General features: G+C 40.5%; 1 protein-coding gene across 6 annotated transcripts in view; it reads right to left on the reverse strand.

Moving 5' to 3' along the window:
- The window catches only part of LOC147301852 (tensin-1-like), a 129,623-nt gene that overhangs the window by 49,085 nt on the left and 57,970 nt on the right, over positions 1-22,568 (reverse strand). For 5 of the 6 annotated variants that reach the window (XM_086284353.1, XM_086284357.1, XM_086284356.1 and 2 more), the window contains 3 exons: positions 12,786-12,824; positions 7,343-7,384; positions 598-647 (listed from right to left, as the gene is read on the reverse strand). In XM_086284353.1, the coding sequence (XP_086140479.1) occupies positions 598-647; positions 7,343-7,384; positions 12,786-12,824 (131 nt within the window). Of the gene's footprint in view, positions 1-597; positions 648-3,349; positions 3,696-7,342; positions 7,385-12,785; positions 12,825-22,568 lie in introns of those variants that run through there. The other variant, XM_086284354.1, reaches the window with a different exon arrangement.

The following is a 22,568-nucleotide window of genomic DNA, read 5'->3' on the forward strand; positions in this document are numbered from 1 at the left end:
TCAGCACCAATCACAAGTTTTCCAGTTCTATTCGAGTGCAGGATTGCAGCTGCTGTGAGAACATTTCTTGAACTCTCTGATTTCTCTCTGGGATTAGCCAACAGAGTTTATCACAAACATCCACTTCATCACATGTAAACTCCTGCAGCTCACTCTTATATTTCTTGGAAAGGAAAAGATTTTCAGTCCTTCTGTGACTGTTGACATGACCTCTTCCAATATTACGCAACCTATTTCACCGGCCAAACAGCGCAGTTTTTTGTTCTGTTTTGTTTTTGGTCAGCAGACATACGGTAAAGCCCTGCATGAGAAACAGCCATGCTTCAAGAACGACAAACAGCGGAGAATATGGAGTGAAAATTTACATTCCTACACACCCAGCACAAACAATCAGTTTCTAATCTTCATTAATAATAATCAAGGACTGTAATGACTTAAAGAGCTTATTAAAGACTAATTTGGTAATCTTAGAAGTCATGCTGTTTAGATTGTAGAAAAAAATAGATTAAATTTTTTCCACTTATGGAACCCTTATTTCTCCTAATGAAAGCAGTGTGAACAACAATACAACATGGCTGTGTGATGGTGCTTTCTTACCGCGACTGCTTTTGCCTTATCTCCACACTCTTGCAGGACCTCGTAGATCCCTGGTGAGCACATACACACAGGCACACACAGGCAGATGGTGGGAGTCAGAGGAGGAAAATGATTCATAAGCAAACTCCATCTGGTAGTCATGATGATTTTATTGAATTACAGTCTGACATAAGCTATTAGGGAAAAGTCAGATCACAGACACAAAACTGAAACTGCTATGAAAAGATGGAGAGAGAAGAATCATCTGAAACAGAATGATGAAAAGTAAAAGAAGCAGCTGACAAAAGAAGGCATTCAACCAAGACGCTTGACAAAAGAAACCGAGCAACAGAAAGAAGACAAAGAATAACGAAAAAGTATAAGAGGTGTAAAAAAAAAAAAAAAAAAACAAGTATGAGAAACGAGGAGCGTTTTAACAGAAAACCATCCTGAACTGGGGTCTTGTCAAGACTCGAGCACACAATTAATTATCCTGTCCTTTACCCAGATATTTACAGAGGGAAGAGTGAGAACAGGTTGTTTCACTGTGACAGGGCTGCAGATGGAAAATGTTACTAAATATGCTGTACTGTCGAGGAATTGCTGCATAATAGATGCTAGAGTTGGCTCTTCCTCTTACTGCCTGTCGGCTGAGGGGATAACTCTGTGTGAGTCAGGAAGATGAAGCCATCCAAAAAGACAAAACGACTGCTGAATTAATCTCCGCGGACATCATCTGTGACATACTTTACTTTCCCCCCCCACATTGGCATAAAGAGTGAGCGCTCGGCTTCACCGCTGAAGAGGTTAAATAAGTGATGTTGGCAAGAAGTGTCTCAAGGTTAAACATGGAGCTCCCATGGCTCTTCTTACTGCTTGCGAGTGGCTTCCCATAGAAAAAGCTAATGCAACCCCCCACCCCAATGAGCCAAAATGGTCACATAATTCTAAGTGATCTGACAGGAACCAGATGCTAAACGCACCACGGACGATGGTGTTTGCAAAATGAAACAGCCTGTTCACACAAGGCTTCACAAGTGTTGCGATGTTATATGTCACATCACAGGGACAATCTGTTAGCCTGCAGCAACGTAGATACATAAATGAAAGTCAATCTGCATGTAAAGTGGGGTAAACGTCTCTGAGATTTAACGTTCACTGTTTGCCCGGTGACACCGGGTTTTGCATCTACCTCACACTTACATCTGTACCCAAGCTCTCTATTGATGTTCACTATTAAAAACACAAGCCACAGCCACTGCATGACCAATGCAATGTGTTTTGACTCAATCTTGCTTCTACTATAAATATAAAGGAGAAGAGTGGTTCCCAACTTTTTTCTATCCAAGTGTTTCCTAAGCGCCAATAGACTGAAAAAAAAGCTTTTCTTAAACACCTTTTATGTTTAAATGTGTTGAGTTCAGCTTTATTCATCTGTTTTATTATTCCATAACTTCCAATTTGAAACATTCATCCATGATTTTTAGACACTATTCCATTTAGCAGCTCGGCATCTGGGCAATTCTAAATGTTTATCTGTCGTATTCTTTCAGCTGTTATGGTGTGTTCCTGACTAAGTAAGAAATCATAAGTTCCAAATTGCAATTGAGTCCCTAATTGCACATTTTTTGCAGAAGACCCCCTTCACTCAGATTTCCCATTTGGACAGTCGAAGTAGACTAGCATACCTTGAGTTAGCAATCCAAGATGGTGGCGCTGACTGTAAACTGTAGTAGAACTAAACTTTTAATCTGTTCTGTATTTCTGGCTCACTAAATAAGCACAACAGTAATGAGATCTTTAAATGTGTTCTTTCAAGTGCAAAAAAACACGTATAATCACTTTTCCTGGAACTTGCAAGAACTCTTAAGAGATGTCACTCCCAAGTTCTGACCTAGTTTCGAGGCATCTGGAATGGAGTATTAATCTGTATTATTAACATGCAGTTTAATCTAGTAATAGTCTAATTTTCATATGTACTAATTTTGATTTATTGTTCTAATCTTTTAATTGCTTTTGTTTCAGGAGGAGCTTCAGTTTAATTTCAGTTATGCTAACAAATTTGTTTTTACTGTAAGTTAAGAACTTTTAAATGCGTATATGTACTTTTGTCTTGCTATACCAATTCATTCATCATGTTTGTGATGACGTGAAGTTTTTTTGTAAGACACTGACATTTGGTTACTTTGTTTTGTTTTATTTTATATACTCTGTAACCCAGTTTTTTGTTTGTTTGTTTTACTTCTGGCCTTCTGGTTTCCCACCCATGATAGGCCAATTGTTTATTCACACCTGTGTCTGTGTATATTTAGATACTTTATATATTAGATATTTATACACTGTACATTTTTTATATATTTAAAAATACATAAATAGTTAATGTATTTTGTAATTAATGTATTTTGTTTTCAATTTTCTAATGCTTAGCCATTAATTTGTTAAACGTTAACATTTCCGACAAATTCCTTTTTTAGTTCCTTTCCATTTTTTAAATACTTTTAATGGTTGAGATTGTCTTGTCATTTTACCACAGACTACTACTTATCTTATTATCACAAATAAATTATTTTCCTCTCAGTTTAAAAATATTTTAGAAAGATTTTTGAGTAATTCATTTCTATATTTACAATATACGTATCTCATAGAGAAATAGTGGGAGAAGACTGAATGCAGTACACATAGGTTAAAAGGCACTAAGAAATTTAAGTTGAGTTATTTTACAACTTTTAATCATAAATTTAAAAAAAACCTTTATTCCATGGGAGTGGCCTACCTTGCCAAATTGGAACCCAGTACTACACCTCCAGCCAGGAAGCAGGTTGGCAAAATGCATTCGAATGGTGCTGACCAAAGGCATGGCGAGGACCCACTGCTCTCTGTTTCTAAGCAACGATAAAGCTGCAAATACCAGGCTTTTTGATAAAATCGAAAGAATCCAAGAAAAATTTGGTGTTGTACATCTCATTCTTTTTTGGGATTTCAACTGATTATCCAGGTGGTCAAAGCTTAATCGTTCATTCTCTCCAACATCCTCATGGTCAAGATGTTAGAGTCCCTTCCATTTGTGCCGAGCCTGTTCAGCGATTATGTAATATATCATGATGCATCTTCCTTTTCTTCGTTCCTTCTCAGCTGTCTTCTCCCTACTTTCTCTATCTTTCTTCCTCCCTCCCACCCACTTTCTGTTCTCTGGAACTACTCCTCCCTTGGTCTTATTATCTCTCATTATATCTGACTGCCCCTCTCTCCCCTGCAGCTTTTCTTGGCTCATATCTTTCACCATCCTGTGTGCTTGTGTGGTGTCTGGGTCCTGTAAATGTTTGTTCCTAACTACCCTTAAGAATATGGTCAACAGCATGGAATAACAGGTTACATAAAGTGTGGAATAAAAATAAAATGGTAAAATGGTAAATGGCCTGTATTTGTATAGCGCTTTACTAGTCCCTAAGGACTCCAAAGCACTTTACACATCCAGTCATCCACCCATTGACACACACATTCACACACTGGTGATGGCAAGCTACATTGTAGCCACAGCTGGGGCGCACTGACAGAGGCAAGGCTGCCGGACACTGGCACCACCAGACCCTCTGACCACCACCAGTAGGCAACGGGTGAAGTGTCTTGCCCAAGGACACAACGACTGAAACTGTCCAAGCCGGGGCTCAAACCGGCAACCTTCCGATAACAAGCCGAACTCCCAACTCTTGGGCCACGATCGTCCCTTATAACATTTTCTGTCTGTTAGAATTATGTTTGATTCTTCTCTAGGTAGAGCTTACATCTGTGCATCCACTCTTCCATGCTAAATACTGATTTCAAAAATCCCCATTATACCGTTGGATGACCCTCAGTAGGCCCCACACTGACTCTGTTATAATCACAATGGTGCATTTTGAGTCAAAACCACAATGCATGTATCCTGCATGGACTAACCAAATAAATATTCCATCTGCATGTTGGTCCACACACCACAGATGCACACATACACGGAAAACCTCATAAATGATGACTCCAGGATTTAAGTACAGAGAGAAGAGGATACCATGACAACTCCTCAACATATTAACCAATAAGCATAACACTATATCTGTGAAATATATAAAAGGCAACTTGATACAATGGGATAACACTGGGAATGCTATAAAAATACATGACAACCACAACAGAGATCTTACTGGTTAAACAAAAGGCATGGTTGATACATTAGGATCACAAATTCAGCTGACGATACAACACAATTTTTATTGGAAATGTCTGGAAGGGACTGTATATGTTTAGTCCCAAATACCAGTATGCCACTGTCAAACTGTTTGTGACAACTTTTTATAGTTACAATTTAAAAAGATTAACAAGACCATAGTCAATACAATTAGTAGCCTCTGTCTTTGTATTTTTAGTGCTGGTGTTTCTCATCAGTATGCCTTATTTCCTCACAATCTCAGTTGCTTGCTTGTTTACACAAGAAGATGACATTTCTATGAAGCCGCAACACATGGCTTGTATTTAACTGAACAGGATGAATATAACTTACACTTCTAAATGCAGTTTTTAAAAAAAAATATTTTGATAGAATGATGTTAAAAATATTAAAAAGTATCGCTGATTAATAAACATTGAACAATAAGAGGAGGGCGGAGGTTTTCACATGTTTGCAGCTTGTTTTATTGTGTTTGACAAGATGTAGTGAGCTGCAATTCATAGCTGTTGGAATGGTTTCCAACACTAGCCTAATTTCACAATAAAAAGGCACTCTAAAACATCCATAAAAGCTGCTCAAAACACTGAGACATAACCAACTTCATCCTCAGGATGTGCTAAACACTAAATTTCTGCATGCAGTTAAGTACTTGTGGCTAAATACACACTTTAATTTGTTGCTAGCTAGCACAATGTGCTGTTTACTTTAGCCTTATGTTTGCTTAGATTGGTAGCTAACAACAAATGCAAAAAGCTAACTAAAGAATGCTCTTGATAAACTAAAGCTGTGTACCTCTGGATGTGTTTCAATCATACTTCCTGGACAGCAATAGGAGGACACTAACTACGTTGTATAAGCTAGCTAGCAAGATAAAATGTGTCTGGTCATTGTTTCTCATTTTTTGACGGTGTTTTTGTGCTTTTGTCTGTTTTAGTTTGTTTGTTTGTTCTTTGCATATAGCACATTAGACATAATCATCTTCCATTCTATCTCCCAAGGCACAAACTGCGGATAAATCTCTATATAAGCTGGTGTGTACATGCCGATCTGTGTTAATAATCCCACTCTGAGTCATCTGCTGCTTCTGATCTAAACATTCGGGGGACATTGGATGTAGACATGGACTCATTAAGACACACAAAAAAAGAGAGGAGGAAAAACAAGGATGTAAGAATTCTGCTTTTATCTTTTGAAATACAAAATTCCTCTGGTCTTATGAAAAAGGAGACAAAGACAAAGGAACCCTTTTAGTCAAAAAGAATTAATTGCGACCTTTGGATTGGTTTGCATTAAATAACAGTTTTCGTTTTACATTGGTAGTGTTCTTCTCTGTTCTTTCTTTGTTTTGTTTTTTTAGCTCTTCCGTTCTTGGGGCCCCGCCACCTATGCCTACACTCTCCACTGTTAGCAATGTCAGACAGAACAAGCATGCCTAGTCTCTAGCCAGGACTTGGCATTGATTTCTGGCACAAATAAGAGAAAATTTGCAGTGGACTGGCAGAAACATATGTCTCTACAGTTTACTATTTTTTTTTAATTTCAGGTATGTACCACATATTCATTTACAGTGGCACAGAACAGACACCTCAGCTAACCTGAACATCTGAACATATGCAGTCTGAAATTATCCATTGGAAAAATATGCTCCAGTCTTTAAGGGTCTATAAACTGAGTTCTAAATGTAGTGGATGGTGCAGTTTGTACCTTTTGCAGTTTGTAAGATTTAAAGTGAACCATGTTTGAGATCAAGGCTTAACAGAATTATTCCCTGATTAAATTATTGATTCAAAGCTAATAAATATACAACTAGATGGAGACTCTCCTTAGTTGGTTTAATTTAGTAATAAGTAATTTTACATGAATTAATGCAAATATCAGAGCTCATGTGTGCAGTTTGCACTGTATATTGTCTGTAGTTAGCATTTGTTTCTACAGTAGGTTGCTGCACATGTTTCTCTATTTCAAAACATACTATTCAAAGCACAGCATATTTCAGTGCCTGCTGAGTCATTGTTATTACATTTATTGCTTCTTAATAATTGGATTTTTTGAGAAACTGTATGTGGACGCCTCAAATTAAAACCTTAGCCATTGGCATTAATCGGCTCCTCCGCTATTCTGTGAAGGTTTTCCATAATTATATGAAACCTGGTTGGACTGCTCCCTTTCAGCCACAATAGCTGAGGCTGGCTTGTGATAAATGACAGTAATGTTTGGCTTATGTTTGTGTTATATAGGGTTGTGAAAGTGATTCAAGTACTTCAACACTGAATTGGGGAAACCATTTCTCTACAGACCTCAGTTCCATGCATGTGGTGCAACATATATGGAACTGCGCTATTTCTGTAATTGCAGGAACTGAGGGGTCTTGCACGAACCTTGAGAAAAAAAAGTACATAGCTGTATCTATCCAGGTGTCTGTGTATATTTTGCTTCATACAGTAATGTACTTGAGGATTGTTATTCCAGCGTCTTGTTGCAATAACAATAGCAGCTTTTATGAATGAACATCTTTTAAAGCATGTCTTCTTGGCATTACACTTACGCAGAAGAAGTGTTACTTACCGGTGTATCTACATGCTTTAATGGCAGCTGAGGAGTGGGAGGCTGGAGAGAAAAGTGAGACAGTCAGCGGGTTAATCATTGTTTCTTTCACACAAAGGAAGAAACAACATGGTGAGAAAAAAAGATGAGAAGGAGATGTGAGAACCAGGTTTCCTTGCTGGATGTCCCGCTCTCACTTATTGCCTGGGTGACAGTCACCTACCATACTCACTCAGTGTGTGTAGGTTTCAGTCGTAACATGTTCCAATGTAATGCAACATTACATTTGCCTGTAATACAGTAATGTAATGCATTACTGTATTAAATTCGATTCAGCTGAGTGTATGCAGACTCCAGCCCAGCAGTCAGAGCCTGATCTTCAACAGGTAACAAAGGCAGGCAGGCTTGTAGCCTTTATTGCTATCTGTTCATGTTTATTCACAGCCTTTTATTGATGTTTTTGTGTGTCATCATTAAGACAGATCATGTTACAGAGTACCATAAGCGTAACATAAAGTGTAGCTAAACAAATTGCTAATTAACGTTCTCTTATACTTTTAAGAACCAAGAAGTAACAAGCAATGTTTACATTTTACATTAATATATTAATTTTTTGAACAATGACCCCAACTAGCAGATGCTATATGATTATTTGGCTTTAAGGTATGTTTTACCCTTCAAGAAAGCAAAAAGATAGGCAACAAATGTAAAGTAAATTGCAGCCGCTGTTGAAAGCACAAAGAGTAACTATTCCTTCTTTTGTTTTTAATTTTTTGTGAAAATACAAAAACCATAACATTTCTATTTCTCTATATAATCAGCCAACATTTTCCTATCAAAGATATAGTCATATTAGCATAAATATTGCCAAAATATTTTCTGTTGTATGGAGCATAATGCATAACAAATATGTTTTTGGTGATTGAGCAATAGCATCATCCTATAGTTTATTAAGCAAAGCGCAGTAAGTCCTTTGATTACAGAACTCTCAGGAGAGTCTGTAGCACACAAAGCAGAGTAGCATCACAACTTAGCATTTGGTGGAGTGGAGATAATCTGCATCTTCACGGTAAGTTGCCAACTACATATTAAGTTAGAACACTGTTGGAAAGTCCATAAACAATGAATACTTAATTTTCTCTGTTCAGTATAGCAATAGCATAGTATTAGCATCAGTATTAGCTCCGAAAAATCTACTATCAGTCACGTTTTTTTTAAAAATGTTGTTTTGAGGTTACTTCAGATTTTGATGCCAGTTCAAATGTCCTTATTTTAGGGTATTTGGGTGTTTAGGGTTGACCAAACTAACAACTGAGACAAACTAAATACAGATGTATGTTTGGATCCAGTTTTCCTTGTCATACTTTTCAATTAAATCCTATTGCATGAAGTCTCTGCTGACTAATTTCATGACATTTTGTGAGTTTTTACAGTATTTGCATTCAAAGGTATATAAAGAGTTAAAATTTCAAATCAGTTTCTTAAATTGTGCATGTCTGTCCCTGAACAAGGCAGAGATGGAGAAAGAAGGAAAGAAAAAGAAAGTATGTAATTAGAGGCACAGAGATACAGAGCTTGATCCATGTTTTAAGGAAAATCTCTTAACTGAGTTAAGTACAGGGTCTTAGGTTGCAGTGAGCTTTGTAAACAAATCCGAAGGACTGTTTAACAAGCTGCAGCAGTGATTTTAAAAGACCAAAGCCCAAAGTAAATAAGTGAAAAGTAGTTATTGTAGCCTGGAATCTTCCAAATTTGGTCAAACTATTGGTGGTTTAATCATAAAAATATAAAACAGGACCAACTGATCCCTCTCATATTTGAGTTCATTAAATACTCACTACAAATAAGGGAAATGATCAAATTGGTATTTCTCCTGGTTTTCTAATCATGACCTAACATTTGCTGAGCAAGCATTCTTTGTGGAAATGAATGAAAACTCCAATTTCAAGCTCATTAAAATGAAAATGGCTCAAGTCTCGTTGTCGCAGTGCATAAATCCCATTTTATCCTCTAAAACAGAAAGCTTTAACGGAAAAGGGAATAATGATTTTCACTGAGGCTCTCTATCGTTCCTCTTCTGCTCAGTGTGGCAGCATCCGCATAGCTCATACCAAATTACTGAAAGCACCACAGGATGTGTGGATGCTTTTTAAAAGTCTGTGTGTAAAAGCCACCCCCTTTACTGCAATCCTTATACTTTCTTTTTGTATTAAGCAAGATGATTGACGTAAAGCTGGATAAGGGGATAGTGAGAGAATATGTCTGTGATGGTTCTCAGTTATCCTGGCGGACTGATCCCTGGCTACCAAGACTAGCAATCAGGACATGGAATGTCACCTCTCTGGTGGGGAAGGAGCCTGAGTCAACAGCATTTCGAGGGAGACAGGGGACATTGAGTCCGAATGGACCATGTTCAGCATCTCCATTGCTGAAGCTGCTGCACAGAGCTGCGGCCACAAGGTAGTTGGTGCCTGCCGTGGTGGTAATCCCGGAACCAAATGGTGGACACCAGAGGTGAGGGGAGCCACCAAGCTGAAGAAGGAGTTCTACCGGGCTTGGTTAGCCTGTGGGGACTTCGGAAGCAGCTGATAGGTACCGACAGGCCAATCGGAATGCGGCGCGAGCGGTGGCGGAAGCAAAAACTCAGGTGTGGGAGGACTGCCTCGAAGAGATTCTGGCAAACCGTCAGGCAACTCAGGAGAGGAAAGCGGTGCTCTACCTGCACTGTGTATAGTGCGGGTGGAGTGCTGATGACTTTGACTGAGAAAATTGCTGGGCAGTGGAAGGAATACTTCAAGGACCTCCTTAATCCCCTGGCATATCTTCCGTGGAGGAAGCAGAGTTTGGCGACAAAGGGGATGACCGCCAACCTCTGAGGGTGAGGTCACTGAGGCAGTTAAACAACTCCTTGGTGGCAGAGCCCCTGGGGTGGATGAGGTCCACCCAGAGTTACTGAAGGCTCTGGATGTTGTAGGGCTGTCCTGGTTTACATGCTTCTACAATGTTGCGTGAAGATCAGGGGCAATACCCCTGGATTGGCAGACCCGGGTGGTGGTTCCCATCTTTAAGAAAGGGGACCAGAGGGTGTGTTCCAACTACAGAGGAATCACGCTCATCAGCCTCCCTGGGAAAGTCTATGCCAGGTTGCTGCTAGTCAAACCTCGGATACAGGAGAAACAATGCGGTTTTCGTCCTGGTCGTGGAACACTGGATCAGCTCTTCATCCTCTCAAGGATACTTTGTCTGCATAGCCGGCAATAAGTCGGACTCGTTCGTGGTGGGTGATGGGCTTTGCCAGGGCTGCCATTTGTCACCGATTCTGTTCATAATTTTTATGGACAGAATTTCTAGGTGTAGCCAAGTGGCGGAAGGCTTTCACTTGGGTGGTCTCAGGATCTCATCTCTTCTCTTTGCAGATGATGTGGTTCTGTTGGCTTCATGCTGTGATGGCCTCCAGCTCGCCTTGGAACGGTTCGCAGCCGAGTGTGAAGCGGTGAGAATGAGAATCAGCACCTACAAATCTGAGGCCATGGTCCTCAGCCGGAAAAGGGTGGAGTGCCCACTCCACTGGAGGAGTTTAAGTATCTCGGGTTCTTGTTCATGAGTGATGGGAGAAGGGAGCGGGAGATCAACAAATGGATAGGTGCAGCGGCCGCAGTGATGTGGATGCTGTACCGGTCTGTTGTGGTGAAGAGAGAGCTGAGTGTAAAAGCGAAGCTCTCTGTTTACCGGTTGATAAACAGTACCTACCCTACCCTCACCTATGGTCACGAGCTCTGAGCAGTGACCGAAGGAACGAGATTGTGGATACAAGCGGCAGAAATGGGCTTCATCCGAGGGGTGGCTGGCCTCTCCCTTAGAGATAGGGTGAGAAGTTCGGCCACTCAGAGTAGTGCCGCTGCTCCTCCACATTGAAAGGAGCCAGTTAAGGTGGTTCGAGCATCTGACAAGGATGCCTCCTGGGCGCCTGCTGGGAGAGGTGTTCTGGGCATGTCCCACCAGGAGGAGGACACGCTGGAGAGATTATATCTCTAGACTACAACAGCTGCCCCCGCAACCTGGCCCCGGATAAGCGGAAGAAAATGAATGGTTGGATGGATGGATGGAGGTTCTCAGTCATTCAGGTCATCACAGTCTAAGGAGCTTGGAAAGAAAAGCGTCTGGACTTCTTTAAAGTTCATAGTGAGAGAACAGGAGTGACAGCCTAGAAAATTTCTTAAAAAGGACCCTGTGACACAACCACACTATGACGGAGCCCCGGTTTCATTTCCTTCTTGTTCATGTTTAAACATGCGGGCGGACATATGTGCCAATGATTTTGCAGACTCCCACTCATTCACAGGTAGCGATAAGTTATCAGTAAACTGACACCTTGTCATGAGAGGCAGTGAAGAAGAAAACCACTAACATGAGATAAACATTTTGGGCAGCTTTGCAATTAACTTGAAAAGAATGCATCAAGCACATTTCGTCTTGGACTTAAATGTTTTATTGTCAGTGTTACAAGTATATGTTTTGTGTTATGAGGTAACAAACTTGTTATAATATTTATCTTTTAGAAAAGTCATTGAGACAGCTAAACACCCTGCAAAAACTGGCCAGGAAACACCAATCACAGCACATACATTGCTTAACAAATTTGTCAGATGACCATTAAATCTAAGGTTTATGGCACATCTGCCCTAAATTAACAACACTGGATATTACCAAATTAACCTTTTATGTTTCTGTAATTTTTAATCCACCAGTATGTTCAAGATCTTTAATTAAACTGATTTTGAATACAAAATATAGTATTATATATTTTAAAATATAGTATTACAAGCTTTAGCTTGTTATTGTTATTTCTCACGTTCTACTCTAACTTTTTTTTTTTCAAACCATGCATTTTTCTGGTCAATCTGTCTGCAAAGAAACCCCTACAGTAGACACTGCATGCATTGCCTGTCGTGTCTTGTCATTGCCTGTGGACAGTGTGTGAGTTTCATGCCTGAACTCTGACAACTTATCACTGCTTGCTACAGTGGAATACCAGGTCATCTTCATGTTCATGGCAGAACAAAACAATCAGGACACCAAGAAATGTCCCAGTGCTCCTGGCAGACATATTGGCTGAATAGTTCTTTGTGCTTGCATATTAATTTTCTACCTTTGGCTAGGTTTGATCTGCCAGTCACATGGTGATTGTGACCAACTGCTATTATCACCTCTACAGGACACAGTTTGAGTTGGTTTGCCTTGTACAAACAGCATTTATGAGATGAGAGGAAGCTTTTATAGTTGACATCCAGCAACGGCCTCACAGAGCTGTGTGTGGCTCTGACACAATTCTAGGAAGGGCCATCAAATTTATGAAAAGGATTTTAGAAGTCAACAGGAGTTTTAAATGTTTCCTTAATGGTCTTGTTTGACACACACACACACACAGATTGCTGAAACACATGCATGCACATGTCATACTCACCGGCTCATAGCTGGTATTTGTTTGACATGATGTGGTGACCTGTAAGAGAAAGAGAGAAACCAGCTGAAGTCATGTCTGACTTTTAAGGAGAGCGCGTAAAAAATAGGTAAGTAAAGGAGGGTAGAAGCAGAAAAATGACTCAGCTAGTGTCCTCAGTTCTCTGAAGTGCTTTAAATTGTGTTTTAAAAACACTACTGTAAGAATTGCATTTATTTTTGTAGAGACAGCGGGGGAGAGACATCTCTGAATATTTCCTCTTGAATGCCTGAGTGTTTCCCAACAGAACAGAAATAACCACTGCCTATAAAAAAGAAAGCACCCTTGACTGTTCCTCTGTGTGGGAAATATCTATTCCAAGCAAAAATCACATTTCACAGTCAACTCACACTGAGAGAATGCTTCCAGAGAACACCACAAAACTAATGAACACTGCATTACACTCAGTTCCCACATGGATAAACACATTACATTATAGTATGACTATCATTTATTTTGCATGCCGCTTTTCTTGGTCAGTCTGTATACGAGAATCCAGGCGAAAACACGGTACAAAGTGGTTTCGCTTGTGTTAAATAACAACTCAGATATCATGGCAGAAATCCAGGTTACACACTACCACCATCACTAGCCTAAGTGAGCTTATATGCACTACATGAAACAGAATTGTACACAAGTATCTGACTGACAAACAGTTTTGCCTTTCAAAACAAAAGACAGTGTATAATATTCGGCATGCTACAGTCATGTGCAAAACTCTTGAGCCACCCCTTGTTTCCTTCTTTTGATTCCAGTGAGCCTGACATTCTTGTAATTTTCTAAAGCAGTCTTAACAGCCACATAACAGAAAAGTTAGCAAAGAACCATTTAGGCACTTTGCTATGAGCACCCTTTCCCAAAACACATCATTTGTTCACATTTCTTTTGTTGAATCTGTGAAAGATGCCAAAGATCCCATATTCTGACATGAATAAAATAAAATAGCATTTTTTTTCAACAAGGTGATTCCCAAGGAGCTATTAGATGAAAAACATCGTTTGTAGTATCTCCTTAAAAAAAAAAAAGTGAAAAAACAGTTTCTAAAAAAACTTTTCCAGAAACTAGAAACATCTAGGACAAAAGAAGAAGGCTTAAAAACAATTTTTTTGAAGCGCTTTTAGGCAATAGTTCTTTCTGAAGCTTTATCAGACATTGGCTGCTTTTTTGACTAATTTTCAGTCACCATCTTTGTATCTGACCATTTTCAGATGAATGTTTTTTGTTTGTTAAGACACGTAATACTGATATTTTAACCACTGAAATATAAAAAAGGCTCCTAAATCAAGGGATGAACCAGTGTTATGTCAGAAACTTGGCATTTTGTATTCGGGATAGCCTTAACAAATTTGAGGAAGAAAACCAAAAAAGAAGCATCAGGCCCAAACAGATATCTACAGCAGATGAACAGTATCCGAAAGTTTTGTCTTTAAGAGACAGGAAAACTACAGCAAAGACCTAACACGGGACCTGAAAGATGCATCTGGACCTTCAGCTTACTGAAGCCTCATCAGAAATGGTCTCAGTGGAAGGGTGGCTGTCAAGAAGCAGTACTTAATGAAGGGGAGAAAAAAGGGGAGAAAAACCTCAGGAAGGAAAATAACACAAGAACCTGGACTGAAAATCAGTGACAACAGGTCTGATGTAGAGATGAAACCACATTTAGTGTTGGAGATCTTGTAAAAATTAATGAATTATGAATACAGAAAAGTGCCATCAGATTTTGCTCCACCATGCAAAACCATCTGGAAAACATCTGATTGGCAACAGCTTCATTTTTTTAAGACGATGATCCCAAACACACTGCCAATACAGTCAAAGCATACCACAGTGGAGCAGTATCAGCCATGGATCGGCCTCCCCAGAGCCCGGACCTCAACATTATTGTGTCATGGTCCCTGTGTCTGCCCGGCTGGCCCCGCGAGGCTACATTTGTTATGGTGGTTTTCTCTCCCCCTTGTCGCTCTGCCTGGGCGGTCTTACTGTCGGGTCCTGCCTTTGACCCATGCACCTGGCTCTAATTGCACAGCTGATTACTCCATGGCTATTTAAGGCTGGGGCTCAGATCCTGTCATCGCTGGATGATTGCATGAGACACGTTAGTGTTAGTTCCTAGCTTTCGTGATACTTCGTGAGTGAGTGAGTTTGGCTTTTGAGATTTTTCTCTCTCTGTGTGAACAGTCTCCCCAGACCTGCTGCTCTCTTTCCTGCATTGGATTACGAGCATGTTGGTGTGTGGATTCGTGTGGTGGAGAAGAAAGAAGATCTTTGAATGCCCTTCAAGAAGCCTGGAGAACTATTCCTGAAGGTGACTTAAAGACGTGACAAGAAAGCATCCTAAGAGAGTTCACACTGTGCTAAAGAATAAAGGTGGTCACACCAAATACTGACCACACATATGTGCCATTTTCCCTAATATTAAAGAAATTAGAGGTGGCTCAAGACTTTTTGCATAAATGACAATTAAACACTTTTTATTTAGCCATTTCTGCTTAATAATCCTTATATTAATATGTAACTTTAGTATAGCTTCCGTCTGAAACAAGCCATTATAGGTCCTGCCCCTGTCTTCTAATTGCCCCTCTTAAAAAAAAGGTTCTGATTGGCTGATTGGTAAGGCATTACTAACATAATCAAAGCACCAGAACTACTGCATGAGACCTGACCTGAGCTGGTACTGCTGGAGATTTTCTTTTCATGATCCACTCCCTTTTTTGCCCTCATAGCGTAAAATTCTTGTACCATCCAAATACTTCTCTTCACGGGCAGCTGGAGGTTTCCGCTCCTTTTTGTCTCAGCATCATTCCCCACTTTATGCTCAACATCATGTTTTCCTTTCAGTAAACAACAGCAGGATTTACAACAAATGTGTCTACACCAGTACTAAAAAATGCAGAGCCAAGGGACAGTACCTGTTGCCAGACCTCCCAAGCAACAGTATCACTTGTAGCCTAATTATACTATCCCCTCAAAATTAGAGCCGTATTGCTTTCCTGATGTTGCAGTGTCACATGGAGCATCTTTAAATAGCAGTCAGGGCATCCCAGGCTAAACTGGGTTTCAAAACATTTTGTCCATAGTATTCATGGCAGGCAAGTATGTCCCCTAATAGTCTGTGTTACCCTCTGCACCACAAATCACTGATTACGATGCATAAACAGGCACCTCTCCAGCGAGCTGTATGACGTCCATCTGATTGTATTTACTTTAGTGTGTACAGATACATGCATGGTTAATTAAGTGCGTGCAGCAGCCACTATGCCAGTGCGCTGTGAGCTGACGGATGTTTACGAGGGCTTAGATGAGAGCGCGCTATCAGCATACAGCAGACGGGGGCAGGAAGGAAACGGCCATAATTAGTTTGCTCTGGGAAAACAAAGGACTCATTGACTTTGTAATGCTATCATCAAGCATATCAGAATACAGTAGCGGGATAACATCGCAGCAGAAAAGATCCCACCCAAAGCATGCTAATGTGCAATGTGAAGGCATCAATCCACCAGTCAGTGCTACCAAAAAAAGCATGAAGCAGGTCATCTATAGACGAAGCTGACCATACCACATTGTAGAGACACTGTTACCAGCCTTTTATTATACTAACTGCCAGGTTGTCTTACATACGGTAAGACTTTTCATATCAGGAAAGCCACACGGTTAAAATCAGCCCACACTCTGGGCTGATCAGCTGATCTAAATGATAGCCCACATTAGCCTCTTCTTGTCAAATCTCACAAATCATTTGTGAACTGCTGACAACACCCTGCTTTGAAGACCGCCTTCCTTCGTTCATGTTTTGTCTGGCTTAATCGCTTTCATGTTGTCAATGACGCCTGCTCTGAACTGTTTTGCTGCTTCGCCACCTGCCCCAGGCTTTCAGTGTGGAGAGTTGAAAAGGGCCAAGAGGTCCTAGTCACAGAGCTTGCTTATTAGGTTTACGAGGCAATTACTTTTTCACACAGGGCTAGGAAGGTTTGGATAGTGTTTTTTCCTTGATAACGGAATTCAATATTTAAAAGCAACATTCTGTATTCACTCAGGTTATCTTTGTCTGATATTGAAGTTTTTTTAGTAATCTAAGACATGCAAATGTGACAAATATGCAAAAAATTTATAAAAATCAGAAATGGGGAAAATACTTTTTCACAGCACTGTAAATAGGTAAGGCTGCAGATGTTATTTTGGCTGTTGTGGTCCTGATTGAAGGCTTAAAATCTCTTTAAAAGACAAATTGTGTATTTTTCAGACGGTTTCTATTTGCCTCAAACCACCAAGATGATGGCTATCTGGTACTACCGAATCCAAGTTTAGCCCTACCATATTATGGTTAACTATGTTTACATTGATTTTGCATGTGTATTGTGTAAATCAAAACTAAAGTTATTTTAAAGGCATAAATTTGTATCTTTTCTAAAATGTCAGTAAGCATTTTACTGACATTGGTGTAGTCATCAGTAGGGATGGGTACCGGTGTCCGGTGCCATGATGGCACCGGTTCTGACATAAACGGTAGTAACCAGACCGAAAAGCAGCGCACATTTCGGTGCTTTATTTCGGTGCTTTTTTTCCCTGAGCTGTGATACACTTCTAGCCAATCATTTTACGTTTCCGAGGACAGTAGGCGGGGCCAGGTACGTACGTTCTTTTATGCAGAGCTACAGATTAAAAATGCCCAAGGCGAAGCGGTCAAAAGTCTGGCTGTACTTCACAGCAAAATATGCAAAATCAGCAGCCTGCAACAAGTGCTTTAAGCTGATACTGTGATACTGTCAAAGGAAGTAACACCTCGAATCCGATGAAACACCTGGCAACGCATAGCGTTTTTTTTTAAAAGCCGAGAAATGCGCCGTATTTGATGGCAGCAGCAGCCGTTCTTCTCTGCGTGAGTAGCTTAATGTTGTTCGTGTGTAATTTACGTTGAGTAGGCTAACCACGTTATTACATTAATGCATGTAAGGTGAACTAGCAAACACCATCATAGCTACATGCGGCTGTCTTCTTGTTTGATGGCAGATACTCCCTTCACCCTGGCCAAAAAGGCTAAAATGACCAAAGAAAAAGAGGGAAACAGCTAAACATGAGAGGTTTTTGGACAAAGTTTGTATTTTTTCCATTGTTTAAGCACTGCTTCCAGCTAAGAGTGATACCATATATGCCCCATAGCTGCAGAAAAGGCTAACATTGTTATCTTTTTAGAAAAAACAGCTGAACATGAGAGGTTTTTGGACCAATTTTGTGTTCTCCATTCTTTAAGCACCGGTTTGAGCACCGTTTGAGCACCGGCACCGTTTCAAAAGTACCGATTTGGCACCGGTATCGGATAAAACCTAAACAATACCCATCCCTAGTCATCAGCCTGTATATAGGCCTTTAGTGATTCTTACGCCTACACAGTTTTTTGAGCATCATTGCAGCAGTTTTATTATCTCTGTTATACACAGGGTAGATTCAAGGTGAAAAAGCAGCTTGCATGTAACTCTAGTGGACTTCAACAAAATGAGGAATCAACACCTATCCCAATTCTATTAGATGCTAACAGAACTCCCCGGCAGTTGACCTATTTATGCTTTGTACCGGACATCTAATATCAGAAGACGATGTTGTTATTGATTAATTGGTGCTGGTGATGCTACACGTCACTGAGCCCAAGAATGTCTGCCTTTATGTGCAGCTCACAGGTTCTGTCCTGGTGATGACTCCTTCCAGCACTGATCTAAAGCTTAGAAGGATTTGGACTTTGAGTCAAACGCTTACATCCAGACACCAAACTGTCGGAAATCACATGTGTACAGGAGGTACTACACTGCTGGCAGAGAAGAAATTACAAGCAAAACCTTCATAGCTGCTCATCTCAAATTCCTTCAAATACTGCGGCTCCGTGAGACTGAAAATCCTCAGCAGATCACCATGTGAGAAAGTGAAAGAATAGCTACCTCGTCCATATATGGCAGCTGCAGCTGGAAGGTCTCACGTGGTTTTTACCAGCTCAGACGGGTAAAGCACAGGAATCTCAGAAAGGCCCCACCACACGCGCAGCATCCAGCCAGACTAACACCTGAGGTTCATCCATCAGTGATTGTTTGTGCAGCTCCATCTCAAAATCTGTGAAATTATCCAGCTCATTTAGCTGTTTTTGTAATGCCTGAGAAATGAAACCCGCGTTTATCTGATCATTTCTCTTTATCGATGCATCTTCTGCAGCGGATCACTTACACTAAAAAATTCCTTGCAACTGGACGATTTCAAGGGATTCATGCTATGCTGTAGTTGTTATCATATTTTCACCCCACCCAGAATTTACATGATCTTAAAAAGACCGTAACTCATTGTCCATTGTTGTACTCATGACCAAGCAAAGAGCATTCGTTGGCCTTTGCACAAGTTTCTTCAGTTCGACTGGGTAGTTACAAAGCACCAGACCACAAAGAACTCTCCAACAGCAAGACAGGGTCAAAGTGGGTTTACAGGGAGCTTATAATCACGTCAAGTCACGAGGGGTGTCTGGGAAGCTACTGAGCTAGAACAAGGAGTCAACTGAGCCACTGGGGTCCCTCTGCAATCCCACCCCAGCTAAGAGGTCTTATTGAGGAGTGAACAGAGTTTAAGGTGGGCTGTTGAATTACAAAAATCAAGCATCTCAGATGAGACTTGACACCTTCATGGTGCTGCCATTCTCTTTCGAGATCTCCTTTTGCCTCATATCAATAGAGTGGCAAATGCTGTAATGATTTCAGAAAAGTGTTGCTCAAGGAGGATTTATATGGGAATGGAGAACCTGGAATATCAAAGAAAGACTCTCAAACCCAATCCACCGAGCTGAATCGTTGTATAATGAGTAAACACGTAGCACTCAGAGCAGGAAAGTGATGAGCTGTTTTTCAATCGGTTTGACAAACATCAAACAGGCTGGAACAAGCATCCTCTGATAAGAGGAAGAGGAAGAGAGGAAGAATAAGGGCAGGATCATACTTGCTCACAGATGTGCCCACAGACAGCTGCAGCTAAGTAGTTCTTATTACACCACTTTTATATTTTCCACATCCATCATAACTCATTAAACATTAGGAACTTTAGATATCCAAGTGCCATCCATTTTGTTGTGACCATGTGGATGTGCCTTTGCAGACTGCTGTAGGATAAATACTGCACATTATGGATGTGTACAAGTAATCAGGCACATGACTAAATGTTGCTGCTCTTGCTACTCAGCACCAGAAAATAGCAGTGAGTTAAATTACTTATTCGTGTTCTCTTAATGTACTGATAGTTAACTTTTGGATCTAAAAAGTTAATTTGTCAAGTATTTCTAGTTGAGCCTGCAGCCCTATCAGTTGGTGCATCTCTTCTTTTTCTCCATTGTAACGCAACAAATGACAGCAGCAGAAACCAGTGCAGTTCTTCAGTACTACAGAAAAATCATGGTTGTACGTAAGCTCACTGTCATGGTTGTACTTGGTCTCAACCTAAAATATACAAGCAGATATTTCTGTCTTTGCGACTTAAAATAACTACATGGTGGAACGCAAGGAAAGAATGCTAGCTGCTAGCACTGCTAACATTAGCCACCACAAACCAATCTGTGTGCAATGACATACACAGTGCAGCATTTAAAATATGTTTTGCTTATAAAAGACAGTGATTTAAAAGATTTTAAATCATTCTTAATTACACACAGTGCAATAGATTAGGTTAAACAATGTCTGTAAAATGACTCTGTTTCCAGTATGTAGTGTTTCTTATTTTGACTCTTAAACTTGACTCTTCAGCCTTTTTATTTTCCTACCATTTCACCAACTAGGATCTTTTCCACTGCAAATGCATCCTCCAAATAGACTCCAGGTCTAAATAGTCTAAGGTAAGGTTTCTTAGCTCTGGGCAGGGATAGCTCAGTAGGTAGAGTGGTGGCCCCATGATTGGAAGGTCGGGGGTTCGACTCCACTGAACGGCTACCCTGAGGTACCCCTGAGCAAGGTACCGTCCCTACACACTGCTCCCCGGGCGCTGCACTGGCGGCTGCCCACTGCTTCACTGGGTGAATGGGTTAAATGCAGAGGAACTATTTCCCTATGGGGACTAACACGCACACTTTACACTTTATCACTGGACAAATAGTCAACACAGAAACAACTAATGGGAAGCTGCACAGGTGTCTAACATGATTGCAGTATAACACTGGCCAGTAATTTACTCAGCACCTTTTGCATCGTTTGTTTCACCTTTTTCATTTTTCATTACTCTTACTTTTTGACTCTCTTAACTTGGAGCTGCTGTGTTTTGTCTTTCTTTTTTTTTTTTTTTTGCCCTTTTGCCTCTCCGATTGAGGGATAATGACTGTGATCTTGGTTCATCTACTTCATCCTAAGTGATGGCAGAAAGCATGCTTTTGCCACTGTGAATAAATCATCTCATTGGCTCCAATAAATCAGCCTGCCATGGGTCTGACCACATTCAAAATTCCTCAAGCACTCGTTCTGCCCACACAAGAGTCACTGCCGCATCGATGGCAGTTTGCCTGAGAAACTAAATTCTTCACTTTCCAAACGGGGGCCAAATAAGGACTGGAGCTCAAACAGGCCTTTTGGGGGGATTTATACATCGGCTGGGTTTCTGTTTTACTTGGAGGCCTAATAAATCCGCTGAGTCCTGTGATGCTGGAGTGCATGTTCCTGCTTTCCCGGTTTGACATTTTGACATAATGTCAAGTGTGTAATGCTCCATGTTCAACTGGGTGGCACTGTGTTGCTGGCAGCGGCTTGCTGGCAGCACTGAACGTCGCCTGTGGTTAAATAATATCTGAAAGGAGACTTAAATCAAACTGTAGTAAAATAATGGCAAAATAAAGGACTCGCTGCTGCCAAAGGAGAATACTGCATGGGGATAATTTGGCACTAAAATGCTCTCCATCACTTATAAGAGCCATTGCATCAAAGTCATGATTCAATATCCTTTAAAATGGACAATCCACTTTGTAAACATGGAATTTTGACTGAGCTGTTCAGTGGATATCTAAATTTGGAAAAGGACATTTTGAAAACCTTCAGTCTGAGGTGAACAGCTTCAGAGAGAATCCAAACAGGATGGAAAAGGGTGGTGTGTACATAGAACGTCTAAATACTTGTTTTTGCAAAGTAAAACACGCTATTCACCAGCTGTTTTGCACTCCATCAATGCCTGATAGCATCGCACAAACATAAGCTTCCATGAAAACCATCCTGTGATGGTTGAACAAACAATCAGACCGTGACAGGATGAAAACACGAAATCCATCAAGCGACAGCTTTCCATTTTTTTTCATGCCAAATCCACTGTTTAAATCTCGTGAATAACAAAAGAACAAGTTTTTTCTTTTGTACACGAGAACAAAATCACTACCACATGGCTAACACACCATAAGTAAGCGTAAAACTTGTCCAACAAGCATAAGTGTTAGCGTCAACCCTAAATGGTTCAGACAAAGTTTACCACAACACCCAGGAGGTTATTTACGAGATCCATCTCACTGAATTGCCTTCACCAGAGAAGGCACTGCATTATTTCACCTCGAAACCAAGATGCTGATGTTATGTTTGAGGCCTGAGTGGACGAGCAGGAGGCCAAAGACCATGGATCTCCGAGGAAGCAGCTATTTGATCATGGTCAACCCACAGTGAGTGGCTTGGCTACATCACCCCTTTGTACGGTTACAACCCAATCACTGCAAGCTGCAGACGACAAAATATCCCATTAAACATAGCAGTGATGAATATCAGATGT

This window comes from Aulonocara sp. 'chitande type north' Nkhata Bay, linkage group LG23, assembly GCF_057382095.1.
Source record: "Aulonocara sp. 'chitande type north' Nkhata Bay isolate Kocher_YH1m ecotype deep benthic linkage group LG23, A_spYH_male_GT1.1, whole genome shotgun sequence".
Taxonomy (NCBI): Eukaryota; Metazoa; Chordata; class Actinopteri; order Cichliformes; family Cichlidae; genus Aulonocara; species Aulonocara sp. 'chitande type north' Nkhata Bay.